This window comes from Fusarium sambucinum, chromosome IV (assembly GCF_050947815.1).
Source record: "Fusarium sambucinum isolate potato_lamoka chromosome IV, whole genome shotgun sequence".
Classification (NCBI taxonomy): Eukaryota; Fungi; Ascomycota; class Sordariomycetes; order Hypocreales; family Nectriaceae; genus Fusarium; species Fusarium sambucinum.
In genome coordinates, this window is record NC_139291.1 from 960403 (window position 1) to 977717 (window position 17315).

At 32.4% G+C, this 17315-nt stretch overlaps 6 protein-coding genes across 6 annotated transcripts; 2 read left to right on the forward strand and 4 right to left on the reverse strand.

Annotated features, from left to right (window-relative positions):
- Window positions 1-7805: 7805 nt before the first annotated feature.
- On the forward strand, window positions 7806-8117 carry FSST1_000345 (uncharacterized protein; the record flags this gene model as incomplete). The annotated part of the gene is made up of 1 exon (XM_083229542.1): window positions 7806-8117. One exon carries the CDS (start codon window positions 7806-7808, stop codon window positions 8115-8117), a length of 312 nt encoding a protein of 103 aa, XP_083090527.1.
- Window positions 8118-8671: 554 nt separating this feature from the next.
- FSST1_000346 (SDR family NAD(P)-dependent oxidoreductase) lies at window positions 8672-9817 on the reverse strand (the record flags this gene model as incomplete). The annotated part of the gene is made up of 7 exons (XM_083229553.1): window positions 8672-8732; window positions 8782-8904; window positions 8960-9012; window positions 9060-9117; window positions 9171-9565; window positions 9618-9696; window positions 9747-9817. 7 exons carry the CDS (start codon window positions 9815-9817, stop codon window positions 8672-8674), a joined length of 840 nt encoding a protein of 279 aa, XP_083090528.1.
- A 317-nt stretch (window positions 9818-10134) lies between these two features.
- Window positions 10135-10722, reverse strand: FSST1_000347 (uncharacterized protein; the record flags this gene model as incomplete). The annotated part of the gene is made up of 1 exon (XM_083229563.1): window positions 10135-10722. The coding sequence occupies one exon, from the start codon at window positions 10720-10722 to the stop codon at window positions 10135-10137; it is 588 nt and encodes a 195-aa protein (XP_083090529.1).
- Window positions 10723-11218: 496 nt separating this feature from the next.
- On the forward strand, window positions 11219-12219 carry FSST1_000348 (uncharacterized protein; the record flags this gene model as incomplete). The annotated part of the gene is made up of 2 exons (XM_083229574.1): window positions 11219-11533; window positions 11581-12219. The coding sequence occupies 2 exons, from the start codon at window positions 11219-11221 to the stop codon at window positions 12217-12219; spliced, it is 954 nt and encodes a 317-aa protein (XP_083090530.1).
- A 344-nt stretch (window positions 12220-12563) lies between these two features.
- On the reverse strand, window positions 12564-14273 carry FSST1_000349 (sugar porter family MFS transporter; the record flags this gene model as incomplete). Its single annotated transcript, XM_083229584.1, has 4 exons — window positions 12564-12869; window positions 12919-13304; window positions 13360-13841; window positions 13891-14273. The coding sequence occupies 4 exons, from the start codon at window positions 14271-14273 to the stop codon at window positions 12564-12566; spliced, it is 1557 nt and encodes a 518-aa protein (XP_083090531.1).
- Window positions 14274-14865: 592 nt separating this feature from the next.
- Window positions 14866-16826, reverse strand: FSST1_000350 (major facilitator superfamily domain-containing protein; the record flags this gene model as incomplete). The annotated part of the gene is made up of 7 exons (XM_083223815.1): window positions 14866-15474; window positions 15543-15807; window positions 15858-15964; window positions 16029-16240; window positions 16300-16370; window positions 16423-16608; window positions 16663-16826. The coding sequence occupies 7 exons, from the start codon at window positions 16824-16826 to the stop codon at window positions 14866-14868; spliced, it is 1614 nt and encodes a 537-aa protein (XP_083090532.1).
- Between the last annotated feature and the right edge of the window lie 489 nt (window positions 16827-17315).

A 17315-nucleotide genomic window follows, 5' to 3' on the forward strand; every position in this document is an offset into this window, starting at 1 on the left:
ATAAATATAATTTATTAAATAATTAATAAATACTAAAATAAATACTTATAAGAATATATTTAAAATTATCTTTTTATAATAAGACTCTAGGATAATAATAATATTATATTAAAACTTATTTTTAATTAGCTTTATTAAATAATCTAGGATTATTATAATAGTTTTAATAAAGTTTTAAAATAACTTAATATTAAATAATATTTGCCTTTATTATAAAGTTTAGAGTTTACTTAATATAAAAGAATAAAATAGCTTTTTTTAAGGCTTACTAAGATTTAATTAAAATTTACTAAGACGTTAGCTAAAAGATAAAAAGCTTAACCTTTTAATAAATTTAATAGAAATTATTAGACTAAGAACTTATTTTAAAATAACTAGAATATATAATAAAATAATTCTTATAATTTAATTTATAATAAAATATAAAATAGTAATCTTAAGGATTAAAATAATTTATAAAATAAATAATTCTAGTAATATTTTAATTATATTAAGTAAAATTATAAAAGTTTTAATTGCCTTATAGCTAAAAATAAAAAGTATTAAGTAGTAAATATTAATTACTTTTAAAAGTATTAAAAATAACTTATAAGTAAATAAATATACATACTTTAAGTAAAGCTTTTAATTACTATTAAAACTATCTTAAGTTTTAAATTACTTAGACTTTTAATTAGTTTTATAATAATATTAAATCTTTAATATAAATATAAAATAATATTATTAGCTTTTATAAATAAATATACTTTTATAAGGCTTTTTTAATTTAATATTAACTTTAATTAATTATAATATTTTAATATAATATTTCTTAAATTTTAATATTTAAAGTAAAATATTACTTAATTTTAACTTAATACTAATAAACCTTAGTATTTACTAGAGGTTAAAGCTATAACTTATAAGATAATAAAGTCTTATCTATAGAATCTATTTACTATAAGAATTAAAAAGAATATTTATAATAATAAAGATAATATAATTAATAATAAGAGATTAAGAAGGCTAATAGAGGTAATTATTAGCTATTTTAACTAGGTTTATTTAACTTTATATTAAAATATCTCTTTATTTTCTCTAGGTCTTTAAGTAATTAAATTATAAGAGAAAAATAAGATTATAATATAAATCCTAGAGAATATAGATATTAAGATATCTAAGGAAATAATAAATATTAAGCTTACTAGACTTTAATTTAAATTAAAACCTTATATTAATAAATAAATAGCTTAAGCCTAATAGAGTAATCCTAGGAAATAGAGTTTAAAGTTTATTAAAAGCTATAGTATTTATTAAATAAGATTTAAATAATAGAATAATATAATATTTTAATATTTAAGATTAAATATTATTTAAAAGATATTTTAATTACTTTAAGTATATTAAAATTACTTTAAATTATGTTATTTATATAATAATAGCTATTATAGCTTATATAATATTATTAAAAGCTAAAAGGCTTTTAATATAAGGAAAAGTTAATAAACTTCTTAATACTATTTAAAAAGATTATAAAAATAAAAATAAATAAAGAATTAATTAAAATATTAATATTAATAGAGGTATAATATTATAATTTAATATAAAAGGTAAATTTTAAATATTTAGCTACCTATTTAAATAGTAACTTACCTAAGGAAATAATAGTTATTATACTAAGTTATATTATTAAGTATTTTAAAGGATATTATATTAAAGTAATACTTTTAGATAGTAAATTAAAAATAAACTTAGTAAATAAGAGTTTCTTATTAAATAATAAATTATACCTATTTAACCTTATAGAGAGAGAATCTATTAGATTAGCTAATAATAAGATTATTTATATTAATTAATTTATACTTTTAGAATTAATTATTAGAAATATTTTAATTATAATTATAGTATACTTAATTAATAGTAATACTAACTAGGATTTACTAATAGGCTATTTATAGTTATAAAGAATTAAAGCTATTAAATATTATATAGAGAAGAAGATTATTATAAAAGGTATTAATAGCTAGTGCTTAATATTAAAAATTATATTTTACTTAAAATAATATAAGCCTGTATAATAAATTAAGATAATAAAGTATTTATTATTAAAATTACTAAGGATTCTTATTATATTTTAGACTTTAAATATAAATATTTTATAAAAGTTTTAAGTAAATATTAATATTAAGATATTAAAGTAAGGCTAGAGTTACTTTAAGCTAATACTATTTAATTACTTTACTATTAAGTATATATTAAAGATAAACCTTTATCTTATAATATTACTATTATAAAGGATTTATTATATAAAGACTTTATATTTATTAATATTACTTATTTTCTTTTAAATTCTTATTAAGTATTATTTTTATTATTATTATATTTTTTATAGCTTATAAAAACTTTCCTTTTAATTATAGAGAAAGTAGCTAAGGTTTTACTTATTATATAAGATTTAAAATTATTTTTATAAGAAATTAAAATATATAATAAATTAAAACCTAAAGCTTATTACTATTAATACTAATCTCTTTATATAAGAATTAATAAAGATAATCTCTTTCTTATATTAAACTTAACTATTTAATAAGCTAGAGATAAAAACTAAAACTTAATATTATTATAAAAGTTAAAATAAGAATTTCTAATACTAAGGCTTAAAGCCTTAATATTAAAACTAAAATCTTTAAATTTAAAGTATAAGTAAAATATTGTATTATAGCTATAAACCTAGATATTTCTCTAGAAAACTATAAAATAAAAATGTAAAATATAAAATTATTAACTTAAACTCTTAGAGAATATATTAATACTATTAAAGTAAATTATAATATTAGCTATTAAATTAATTAATAGGATATTAATAATTAATAAAACTAAGGAAAAGTCCTAGATATTAGACTTTAAACTAGATTAAAGAAGCTAATTATTAATTAAAGTAATATAATAAAAGATATTAAATATTAGCTTATTATTAAAAACTCTAGAAATAAATAATAAATATTAAATATTATTTACTAAAGGTAATTTAGCTAGCCTAAAAAACCTTACTATAGATAGGATATATTAAATATTAGATTTTAAGAATAAGTTTATAAATATAATAAGGTTTAAACTCGGAGCCTTATAGGGTTATTAGTTATATATTAAGGCCTGCTTAAGACTTACTCTAGGGGAATTCTTATAAAATTCCTATAGACTCCTAAGAAGAGAATAAGCTTTAATCTTATATTAATATAGACCTTACCTTTTAAAATCTACTTAATTACCTCTAAGTCCTATCATAATAAATATAGAAATTTTTAGATTTTAATAAATATATCTAGCTAATTATAAAATAGCCTACCTAGTAATAAATAAATAAACTTAGATAAATAGTATTAAACTAGAAATTAATTCTTTAAGTTACTTTAATATTAGTAATATTAATTTAATAAAAACTTAAAAATTTAAATTTAAATTTTTAAGTAATAATAAGAACTTTAAACCTATAAAGCCTAATAAACCTTAGAATTTATTAGCTTAAAATATATTAATATTATATCTACTTAATATAAAATATAATAAATATAAGTATTTAGTCTAGTAGAGGCTAGATAATAGGTAAATAGGCTAGGATATAAATAAACTTTTTTAAAAATTTAAAAAATATTTAATTTTAAAATCTTTAAAGTCTATTAATAAATTATAATACTAATATTAAAATATACTTAGAATAAATCTATTAGTATTTATTATAATAAATTTAAAAATTAAAGCTAACCCTTTAAGATTTTAAAAAATAGCCTATTTATATTAACTTTTTATATTACTTTATAAAACTATTATTTCTTAGTTTACTAATAACTATATTAAGATTAAGGATATAGTTAAGATATTAAAATAGAAGTTTAAGGTTATATAATTATATTATATATATAAAGATTATTTTATTATTAGTATTAAAGAATTAAAATAAATTAACCTTATTAAATATTATATACTTCTAAAGAATAATATATTATTATAATTAATTCTTAATAAGAAATATAGCTACTAAGATATTAAAGCTACTTAAGAGTTTTTACTATTAATAGAAAGATATAGTTTAATTACTAGAGGAAATAGCTTATAGATAATATTTATTACTTAGGTATTAAAACTTAATATATTAAAGTTAAAATAATTAATCTTTCTATAAATGGTTTATAATTATTACTTAATTAATAATAATACTATTAAATTAGATTACTTATATTATAATATAAATATTAATCTTAATTTTATTTATTATAGTTATTTAAAAGTCTTTTTTTAAATAAATACTTTATAAGGCTTCTAGGGAATTTTTATTATAAAATAAAATAAATTAAAAACTAGATTCTATATTTTAAATAGCCTTTTTTATTATAATAATATATTAATAAGATTAATAAGTTTATTAAATACTTATATTTACTTTAAAGACTTTATATTTAATTATTTTTATTTTAAAAATAATATAGAATTTCCCTTTATATTAAAATACCTTAATAAACTCTCTATTATATTCTTTATTTATATTAATAATTATAATATTACCTTTAAAACCTTTAATAAGCACTTTAAATTTCTTTAGAAATATTATTTCCTAAGAATTATATAGATATTAATTAGCTTATTAAAAAAGAAAATAATATTATTTAAGTTTAATATTAAAACTCTTAGATTTTCTATTAATATTAATAGTATATAATTATTATTAAAATATTAAGAGAAATTTAAGTATTTATAAAAATATTTTTAAGTAAATTTATTTTATACTTAAGAAAATATCTAATAACTTTTATACTTTATACTATTTATATATAAGTTTATCTTAGGGTATATTAATCTAGTATATACTATTAAATTAATATTCTTTAAATAAATTTTAAAAATAATAAAAATAAAAAAGATATTATTATAAATAACTAAGGTTTTTTAAGAGAATTTAATCTAGATTATTAAGGTATAAATAGTACTTAAGATAAGTTATAATAGTATTTAATAAAATATAACTTTAAGTATAAATTCTTTAAAATAATTTTACTTAGCTATTAATACCTCTAAGATAAGTATAGGTATTATACTCTATTAATTTAATAAGATATTATTAGGAAATAAAATCTATATGGTAAATTTTAACAATATAAAAGTAATTATATAAATTAATAGTAAACTTAATAATATTAAATAATACTATATAATACTAAAGAAAGAGATATTTATTATTATTAAAATACTTAAGGAAATAAAGTAAATAATCTTATATTTTACTTATTTAATAAAAGTTTATATTAATTATAAAGGTATTATTAATTTAATAGTAAATATTAGCTATTTTTATAGTAAAGTTAGCTATTAAATTAAAATCTTTAATAAATTTAATTTAAAGTTTATTTATTATTCTTATTAAAATAAATTATTATACCTAGCTAATAGAATATTATAGCTACTTAATATATTATATAATAAGGCTAAACTAATTAAATTAAAACTAGGCTTTAAGTAAATATTAAAATAATTACTATTTATAAAACTTATAGTTTAAACTATAGAATTTTATGTAAATATAATTCTATTAAAAGGTAAACTGCTAGCCTTTTTATTAATTTTACTATTATACCTATCTATAAGCTACTAGTAGAATAAATTATAATACTTTAATATTATTTTTATATTACTTAGTAGTCTAAATATTATAGAGAAAGGCTAATAAAAACTTATAAAATAATATATCCTAAGATATAAGATTATTAATTAAATTCTATATTATATTAAGAGTAATACAACCTTAGCAGTTTATATAATAGAGACTAAGGTATTATTTATTTTTTAATAAATATGTAATATTTATAGATATTTTATAATAAGCCTAATAATTAAAAAGCTTTAAGGATAATACTAATAGCTATTATAATCTAGTAATATTAAAAATTATTATTGCTTTTATATAATATATTAATAAATAGTATTATAAGTTCTTAGAATATTACTATTAAATAATTTATATTTTAAGCTATAGGAATTAATAAGTATAAATTACTTAGGTCTTATTAATCTGCTATTATTTAAAGGATATTAATATATTCTTTTTACTATAAACTATATAATAAAGTTTATTAGTAGAGTTTATTATTTTACTATTAATAAAATTAAGAATTTTAAGACTTAAAAATTAAATTAAAGTATAATATTTAGCTAGCTATAAGTAATTTATTATAATAATAATAGTTATTTTGTTAATATAATTTTTTAAGCTATTATAATAAAATATAAAATTTAACTTAAGTTTAATTTAATATTATACTTATAAAGTATAGAATTATTAGAATATATTATATAATTAGTAAAAATATAATTATAGAAATAGGCTATAAAGTAAAAGGGGATTTTATTAAATTAATAATATTAGGCTTTATTACTAATTTTAATAAATATAAACTATAAATATATTAAAAGTCTAGGAATATTTTTAACTATAGTAATATTTAGCTTTAAGCTATTTTTAAAATACCTAGGTATTTTAAATATATTTTTAAATAATAAATATATAGAAAAGATTAATTTAATATTTAAAAAGCTAAATCTAATATATATTAATATTAAAGAAAAATTAAAAATAGAAATTTAAAAATATTAGAGTTTATAGGTAAATATTATATTATTAATATAATATTAATATCTTAAAGCTAATATAATAGTCTAAAAGAAATAAAATAAACTAGGTAAATTATATATAAAGTTTTATAAGACCTAAGGAAATCTCTTTATAATTATTTAATAGAGTTTAAATATTATCTATTTAATATAAAATTTAATAAGATTTTTAAAGGTCTATAAAATCTATATTAATAATTTAAAACTATATATCTTAAGGCTAGATTATCTATATTTATTATTACTTAAGGATTTTATAAGATATAATAATAATCTTAATAATTAATAAATAATAAAAGACTTATTATAAGATTACTTTAAAGATATTAATTAACTTAAAGTATTAAATTGGTTATTAAATTAAAAGTTAATATATTTAACTTTATAATATTTATATAATAATAATAAAGTATATTAAGATTATTTAAAAAATTAAAATATATAATAATAATAATTAAAATTAGGTTTTATAACTTAATACTATAAAATTAAAATATATAAATAGGCTATAAGATATAAGGTATTACTATTAAAAAAGGCAATTAAAATATAAGAATATAAAATATAAGAATATAAAATATAAGAATATAAAATATTAAAATAATTAATTAAAAACTATTATATTATAATTATAAAGAATAATAGCTAAAGGAATCTTAGTAAGGAATTAAAGTAATTTATTTTATATTATAATTAATACTATAAAAAGATAAGGGCAATATATTATAAGGGATTTCCTTTATTACCTTAGTTATTATTTTAATAGGCTTAATATAGCGCTTTCTGTTATATGCCTTACTATAATAACTTAGCCTAATTAATAACCTTCGTATATACATATAACCTTTGCATTTTCACACCTCAACCAGAAAGTTTCATGGCGACCTCGACCGCGACAAAACAGACCTGCCCCTAAGCTGGCGCTTTTCGAAGACAATGCCCTCCTTCTGAAGTCATTGCTTTACAATACGAAAACCTTGACTAATATGACAAACCCGCCGACAGCGGACTTTTGGACGCCTAATGCAATGGATGCTACCCTCTATAATAGACCTAGCACATTCCATTTGTGTGACTTTTGCCGGTACATGCAAACAGACATCAGGTTCCCCTGTGAAAGAGACCCTCGGTTTACTGACCGTTGGGTCTGCAGATGTTGCGCTGTCATGCATCGACCGTGCACTTGGACTGCACGATCCCATGCTCTGGAGTATTGGGGATCAGGGCCACCCTACCTTACCAAGAAGTCGCAGCATTCTCTTTGCCCTACAGGCCCTCATCGGAAGCTTTCTTTTCATCGAACGTTTACTGGAAGTACGAAGACCATCGATATTGATGAACCTATCAAGGGTTTACAGGGATTGAATGCTCTGCCGCGTGTCAGTGTGGATTTGGGCGACGAAGAGGATTTGGGCGACGAAGAGGAATTGGACAGTGATGAGAATGACATTCGTGATGGTTCAGAAGACGAGAACTGAACGGAGATGGTCGTCAAGGGACTGGTAACTCAATGGGGCGTTTTATTTGTGCTTTTTAATTAAGTCGAATTCCTTAATGGTAGACTCATATGATCTCTTATTATTACTCTGAACGCCTGCATAATAAGTAAATCAGTAATCCGTCACTTGGCCTATTGTATAGAGAGCTATGAACCAGCTAAGATAAACATAATGCCAGTGTTCAAAGGCAGTTACGTCGCTGGGAAAGAAGCGACGGACAGAATGATGCGAGTAGTAGAGGAAGTTGGAGTAAGATCTCATTTGACAATTATACCGTTTGACAAGATCCCCAGCATTATGGATATGTATGAGGATGCTTCGTTCAAAGGGAGGATAGTAGTGCAGATGAAGGAAGACGACTGAAACTGTTAATTTTATGCTACTTTCGTCTTGATATATGTCGCTGGAAATGGAGGTTCTAAACGTAGAATGCTAAGACTCTTGTATAGAATGAATGAACTTGATGGGCCCTTATTCAAGTGAAAAACATATTTTCCATTATATCCTATTCGTGTCTTCATACTTTTGTTTGACTACTTGAGACCTCCTGACAAGAGAATATCCTGTCCTGTGAGATATCCCGTCTTTGCCATCCTGAAGCTGTTAACTCTCTGCCATTAATATGATATAGAGGTAGACTTACATGACTGCCACGTTGGCAACCTCTTGAGGATGGCCAAGACGTCGTACTGGGACGCTGGCAGCGATAGCGAGGCCCGGATCCGTCTCTTTAAGCTCCTCCAAGTCTGTTTTGTTTGTCCACGTACTAAAAGATTTGATAAGCATGTTTAGAATCTGGCCAAACACATCTTGAAACTCACGTTGATTTCGGGGTGGGAATCATATCGGTAAATCCAATCATGGCTGGAAGGATCTGAGCAGAGTTTTAGTAATTGTAAGTAGTTTTCCCATATGACTTACGGCATTAACAGTAACTCCTTCTCCAGCCAGTACTGTAGCCAGGTTCTTTCCCATTGAGCTTCGTAGAGTTAGCGTTCGTTTTATTCCAGAATCATTCATGTGAATACACACCTTAGAGCACCCTTGGTGGCTGCATAGTGACACCCGTTGATTCCACCACCATGACTGGAAATACTTCCGATAAGAATCACACGTCCCCAACTCTGTGCTCGCATACCTGGCAGACAAGCCTTTGTGACAACAAATTGACTCCGCGAGTTGACTTCCATGACAGTATCCCAGTCATCTTCTTCAATATCCTTGATATCGCGGATACGTCTTCCAAGACCGGCGTTGGCAACTAAAATGGACACTGCTTTGTGCTTGGATGAAATGTTTGAATCTTGGAGGACTTTATCGACGAGACCGCGAGTTTGATCGCGTGAACTCAAGTCGGCTGAAACACAAGAGAATAACTGTTCGGGGTAAGAAGACCTGAGCTCTTTGGCCAAAGACTCGACTTTATGCTGTGACAGATCATCAGTAAAAGGTTATTTGTGATAGGCTGGGAGGTCTCACCAGACTGGAGTTGCAATGTAGCACAACATCACAACCTTCGGCTGCCAAAGCTCTAACAATAGCAGAGCCGATACCGCCACTGTAAATAGTCAGATATGGACCAGTCAATTCGTGCTTGAATGAAGGTACCTGGCTCCAGTGACAAGTGCAAGGCGCCCCTTCACCTCATTGTCAACTTGGCGGATTTGATATGTAGCCATGGTTGTAAATTCGCAGGAGATTGATTTTATTATGTGAGAGTATCAACAAGTGACACTGAACGAAATGTGTAAGAAGAGTAATACTTGATCAAAGGACTGTTCGTTATCCGTAGTTGTTGTCTTTATCCGAAGAGGGGTTGTGGGGAGGCAGATCTCGGAGGGAAGGCCGGAAGCTTCTTAGCTTACATGATGAACTTGACGACCTCGGTAGCTGGCAAAATATGATGCAGCATAAAATCACATATCACCATTAATTTGCAGTAAACAAAGTTCAAGATTGTCTACCTAAACCACTGCTATTCTGTGAACATGAACTACTATTGCCATGTAAACTGCTCAGGGACAAAAAGAGACCTTCCTCTCCATGGCATTCCGACATCGTCGTCCTCTCTCTCTGCCTTTCCCGACACAACTCGATATCCTCCATGATTATGTGTCGTCTTGGTGGTGAGAGTACTGTGGTTCATCGACTTTCTCAAGCGCGCTGTCGGCTGTCGTCTCTCACTTCTCTGCTGCTGTGCCTTGTGAATCGTTAGCAGGGCCCCAGATAGTAGTTTTGTTTTTCCATGATAAAGTATCATACCTTCAGGCGCACTCTGATGAGAGCGACGAGCCGCCAAGTATCCGGGAGCAATTTCATTCACGAATGCGTTAAGAAGGGCATTGAGTTCATCAATTTCCTCCTCTGTGAAATCACTGTCGACCGGAGAATGGACCTTTTCCAAAAACTTGTCGTAATAGGCGTGACTGATTACAATGGCATTCTCAGGGACTCTGTACTCTGGGATGAACAGAGCGTGGACAACAGGTGCTAGATCCCCGATGATCTTCTCGCCGCAAGTGCGCAGTAGACCCATGAACTGGAGCCACTGAGAACCCGGGCTCTCGGAGCTTCGGTCTGACATCTTCGTTGTATAGTTCTGGTAGGGATGGTAGTGTCGGCTCAAGTAGAGTTTGATTGAAAGATGTGCTTGGGCAAAATCTGTGCCTGGGATGGATATATGTGTTTGAGTAAGATGCGTGTCTGGGCAAGAAGCTGGAGTGAGCGTGTTATATCAAATTGAGCTTTGATCAAGTGAATCGCCAGTGCTAGGCAGCTGTCAACAACTGCCACGTAACTGACAGGCAGCTGCTCGGCGTTTGAAATTATTTATACCGTACAAACGGGTGACTACCGAGTTCAGTGGGTCAATCAGTGCTTGTACAGTGAATCATTGGGTGCGGTTGCTTGCAGTGAATCACTTGGTCATTGCTACGATTATAAACACAGCTAGAAGATTTCACATCGATCTTTTCTCTTCTCTCCTCCTTCACCTTCCACAACACTACTGCAGCTTTGCGCCTGAGATCCCGCTTCAATCTTCATCCCCGTTTACTGGCATCATCAGCATCACCGGCAGCATGCACGACTCCAGCGCTGGTCCTTCAGAAGGGCCTAAGACTGAAGCCTCCATGGTAGCTGATCTGTTTGAAAAGATCCTCAAAGACCATCCGTCTCTGGCCCCGCCTGAGCACCTGAAGACCAAGCTCGATTCGACTTGGAACACCTTCATGATGTCGCCTGACAAGGGAAAATCTATCTCCCAAACCATGCTGGCGATCATGGAAGAATGCAACCCAGAGACTGGCACACGCAACGACGGTATCACTGCCTTCTTCGACTTCAACCGCAAGCTTACCCACGCCGAAGCAGTCAAGGTGGTCCAAGAGGTGACGGTAAGTGTCTTGAGGGGCTACTCCTTTCCAGCGCTAACAATGCTCAGACCTTGTATGATGATGCCGGGCTAGCCAATATCGATCCCGGAGTTGTGTTAGCCGTCCACGAAACACTGTGCTTGACAGCCGACGATGTCGATCAAGGTCACGAACAGCTTAACGACAATGAGCTGAAGGTGGGGGACAGACTCTACAAGAACTTTCTCGGCATCTTTCTTTACTATTGCAGCGAATTCATCCCATATCCTGATATCAACAAAGACAGAATTCTCGAAGAGGTTAAGAAATTAACGCGCTGTGAGGATGACAAGGAAATGTGGGATGAACTTTTACCGAACGTGGGCAGCATCGTAGCCTCACCATCTGTTTCGACAACCTCTGTCAACCAAATTCTCCTGTGGGCTCTGATGTCGTATATGGAAGTATCGGCTGCACATGCAGAAAAAGCCAAGGAGGTGGTTCCAGGCCAATATGGGCATCCCAGGCATGTAGGCATGCATCACCTCGTGAATCAACTTTTGGAGAAGCTGGGAAACGATGTGGATGTTGCCAAAGTCACGTCATTGCTGGAGCAAGTTGATCCTCACGCTCTCCAGTATGCAACCGATGCACTGCCACGCGCCCAGTTCGATAAGGACATGGCCACACTGACTGACGAACTGGTGGAAGCCAAGTTGTGGAAGTGAGCCACTAATGGACAATGTGAGGAATCTCGCAGTGGGAGATTTACTCAGAGAGCTTGATGGAAACAGGGACGGCTCTACATGTATACTACGTGACACGGTCACATGCAAATATAAAGGATACAAAGGAGCTTTCTTTGATGATCTCGCTGATGCTCGCATAACTTGAAAATGTTGATACTGATTCCTGTGTCGTATCATAACTTGACACCGACAATGTCGGAATACGTCTTATGGCATCACTCATAGCTGTCTTATAATGCGGCAGAACTCCAAGCTTTCGAACATCGTAGGTGATGAGATCGAGAAACCAATCCCGCATCCGAAAAGTATGTAGTAGAAATGGATCAAGGATGTGCATGCTCAACGAACTCATCGTGCCTCTCCTTATGCTTTTCAGTCGCGTTACTCGTCCCTCGGAGATGCCTATCGTGAGACAAGTGTCCGTGGAGAGCAAGTTCCTTCTGCATCTCATGAGCCACATGAACTGCATTTTCACCGCGAGCAAAGATGTAATCAACCTCTTCCAAAGCTAGATTGGAAGTCTCTGGATATAAAAAGAAGATGATGGGTACGAAAATTATGTTTGTTGCCATGAAGATGAGGTAAGCTTTCCATTGGAGGCGATTGATGAGGATGGGTGTGATCATGACCTGTACTTGTTAGCTGGGGCGTTCGACTAGATTGAGTATAGACACATACCACTGTAAAGTTCCACAGCCAGTTTGAGCTTACTCCAATAGCAGTACCTTTGGTTCGGGCATGAAGAGGAAGAATCTCGGGGACGTAGACCCAGGGAACACAATTCATGCTCGCACCAAATATGAGCATGTACGTGAAGAAGAAAGCAACCGATCCGGCAGCAAATGCTCTTCCACGAGATGTATCGTCGGCTTGGGATAAAAGTGCAGCTACCATCATCATGGAGAAGGAAAGTCCAGCCGATCCCCACATCATGGTTGATCTTCGGCCCATTTTGTCCAAAGCCAGAGTGGGAAGAAGCGAGCCGATGGGGAACATGAGTTGGATGCATCCTGCGATGATTTGTGCGAGCCTGTGTTCAAGTCCAACGTTGGTGGCAAGAACGGCTGTAACATGTTAGTGTCTTGACCGTGTGTGTCGCGTCGAAGTATTAATGCTTACTTAGGATGTAATAAACCACCAAATTGATACCACCCGCTTGGTTCATGAACTGGACAAACCAGGCTAGGAAAACTCGATATCCTGTGCTGACTTTGTCTTTCCGAAACGTTGAAGCCCAAGTCGTGCTTCCTTCAGCTTCAGACTCAGTCGACAAAGCGGCCTCGATGGAATTGACCTCTCGAATGATGTCGGGATGATCGATGGGCTTGTCGTAGATTGCGGAAAGCACTTCGGTCGCTTCTTGTCGCTTTCCATGATTAAGAAGCCAACGTGGAGATTCGGGTACGCCGAATACGACAAAGATGACCCAAAAGGCAAACACTGCTTGAAACGCGAGAGGCCAGCGCCATGCAAACGCTCCTCCGACAAAACTAAAGGCAAAATCCCACCAGTAGGCAAATGCAATACCGATACCGACAAACATGACTTCAGCTGAGACAAGACGACCTCGCTTGGTGCCTTCACAGAGCTCAGATTGGTACCTGTTGGGTGTCAGTAACTGACGGCATATTCGCTGTGTTGTAGACTTACATAGGCACTGTGGATGTCTTGAGGCCAGTGCCAACACCAGTAACAATTCGGCCGACGATAAGGTGGCCACGCGTAAAGGCGGTTGCTTGCAGCGCAGCTCCCGCGAGAATCCATCCCATGGCAACCCAGATTGTCCATCTGCGACCGAGTTTCTCGCCAAGCATAAAATTCATGAAGCAGCCGACAAGACATCCCAAGTTGTAGCTTGAAACGATGAAGCCAGTCAGAGTATCGCCGGGATGGCCAAATTGTTGCAGCCAGTCTTCGTTCTCAAGGATACCTCCAAAGACACCTTGGTCGTAGCCGTAAAGGACAAATGCGCACAGACAGCATGATGTGACTGCGCGCTGCAGCTTTTTGCCGCGGCCAAACCAGGTTCTCATTGTAACTTGGCAAAGGGCAATGTGTCGAGAGAAGCACAGGATGTTCAGCCACCACAACTGAGGGGAATTGGGAGATTACTGATTTATATGCGAGAAATCATCATCATGGACTTCTAACCGAGATCAATTATTCCCGGTTTCCATCCTTGAAGTTTGGTCCAAAACATGGGGAAACCTGGAGATCAGCATCGGTAGTATGGTGCGGGTGTTGTTCAATTGTGGAGAGTACCAGGTTCTTGCAGACCGTTTGGGGGGTTGCAGGTGCCTGGAACTTCCATCTTGGGCGTCACCTATTTTTCTGATCACGATAGGCAATGCGAAGCGGATGGAGATGTAAAGTCTAAAACGAGTTTGGTGGAGGAGAGCCGTTAAGGTTGCCGTAGCGTTTCTTTCCATTTAACCAATGACGTTATCGTTATCTACAGACTCCCATATCGGGACTATTAAGCGGTGTTTATTAGACCACCTACCATGGATTGAACCTGAGCAGCTTCAACACGATTACTAACCCACGTCCTCTATACCAAACTTGGAAGATAAGTTGAATGATCCCTTTCGCTTCTTTCCTGGCCAAGATCCCTTTTGGCTGCATCTATTGTTGGATTGTGAACTTGCTCCGCTTCCGCAATTCATGTCCAAAGTGGAAGAGATACCAAAACCCAACAATACCAATTATGCTCAAGCCACCCAAAAGACTGCAGCCTTTTCCAATTCCTAGGTTCAGATAAAGAGGCCTACCAAACAGAATGGCAGCTGCTGCAAACGAGCTCCTCAACGCATCATTGGCGGCAAAAAGACTTGCCGCGTAATGAGGGTATCCCAATGGAAGATAGATGAAGATGCCCGAACCAACGACAAAGGAAAAGCCGCAGTAAATAACGATACCAAGCGTTGGCACCTCCCAGGCGATTGACTCTCTTGCTCCCCAGCCAAATAAGAACATACCGATTGGCGCACCGAAGACGCCAAGTAGTCCAGGACGTAAGAAGGTTTCGGGTGTATCATAAGACCCCAGTACTTTAAACCGCTTTTCGATAAATATACGATACCAAGATAGGTACCATACGATGCCAATAATACATGCGACAAGAACGCATACAAAGACAGCACTCGTTTCTCCAAGATTCATCCCATAGATCTTGGGATAAACTAATGGGAAAACCTCAAAGAAAGAATAGTATATCCCATAGGTAAAGGATGTCTAAACGGAGGAATCAGTTATGTACATTTTTGGAAGGGAAGAAGCGCAATACGACGAAAGCAACTCACGTAAATGTTAACGAATGCGATTGAAGGATCTTTGAGAGAGATCTCGAATGGCTTGATCAGCGCTGTTTTTATAGCGTCTGCAGGGGTCACCCTCCTCAACGCAATGGATCTTTCGTCAATGTACTTTTCCGACCTGGTTTCTTCTCGTAGCAGTTTGGACCTGCGGTATAGCAACGTCGGTGTCGACGTCTCGGGTAAGAAGATAACTAGGAGGACGAAAACAAAGCTTGAAAGCCATAACAGTTCCCACATAGACCACCGCCATCTATTCTTGATTAGAACTGGTGACATTAGCGTAGAGAAGGGGGAGCTCACCCTTTTACAACGACTGAGAAGCCTGAAAACAATGGTCCAAGTGCCGGGCCACAGTACATAGCGCCTGACCATGCCGCTAGACTGTATGGAATGTAGATAACGGAAAACTGTTTTGTAGACAGCTAGTTAGTGACTCGACAATATGGTAAAGCTAGGACAAGGGGGTATTACCATGTCCGTAAGGCTCGCAGCGCCAGTGGCCAGGCATGGGCTTCCAAAGAACCCTTGAAAGAAACGAATGATAAGAAATCCGGCGAAGCTCTCCGTCAACGCTGCTCCGACGCAGAGGAGATTGAAGATGGCGAACGTAATGATGTAGATTGGGTTACGTCCGATATAGGGGATTTCACTGAGGGGGGAGAAAAGAAGCGGGCCAAATCCATCTGTAGATCATGGTCAGCTCGTCCGTGTTGAAGTTGTGACTTTTCATGAGAAGACACACATCCGAGAACATAAAGTGCGAGCCCCAGTGACGCAGCTGTTTCTGTGACATTGAACTCTTCCATCACCTGTCTATATACTCGTTTAGTGTATTGTTCTCATGCTTAATAGACCTTTAACATACCCGACGCTGGGAACGTAAATCGACGACCCGCAATAGATGGTAAAAGTGTACAAGCTGTTAAAAAGAGGTTTAGCTTTAGCAAAGGTTTCAAGTAGGATATAACTTCCATACCATATCAGGGCAGCCACCACTGTTTTTCTACTTGTCGACCAATTGTGGGGATTCTCAGCGTCGTCATCTGATTTCCTGCGTTTACTGTGAGAAACAACATAGGTTAAAAGTGCCACGCTTCTCACTCACCATCCGACAATTACATAACCATCTCCTTGATTAGAATGAGAGGATGCGTTGGATTCTTCTCTCAAATACTCATCTTTATAGGTTTTTATTGCTAGTATTTGATTCCTTGTTGCTAGCCTGACAATCGTACCGAGGGCCGTGGTCTGGAAATATTGAGCTGCCATGCTAAAGAGGTCTTGATGATAACTCTGAAGAGCGTGGATTGAGAAGGATACATTCCTAGAAGCCAGCTGGGATGTAGGGCAGTCTTATATGTTTTCCTTGATACTTTCCAGCTCCTCAATGGCCAGTCTTATTCGGATTCTTTAACCGCTCTCTTCAATAGTCTACAGTCCGACGGGTATGGGCATTCGGGACGATCAAGGGTCTTCGCCCCGCCCTTAGGCAATTCGGGATTTGAGTGGAGTTCTTTATCCTGGACACAAGACTTACAGGCAGCTTCGGGAAAAGAACGAATTAATGTTAGATTAGTCTGCTATTATTAATATTAGCCAAGGTATAAGAAGACTCCTATTACAGAGAAGATTCTGGCACTGATTTTCTTAATAATATCTTTAACTTCTTTACTTATTAACTTTATAGATGTAACCAAATGTTATTTACCATTTACCCTTTACAGCTTCGCTTCGCTTTGTGCAACACAGCACATTGTC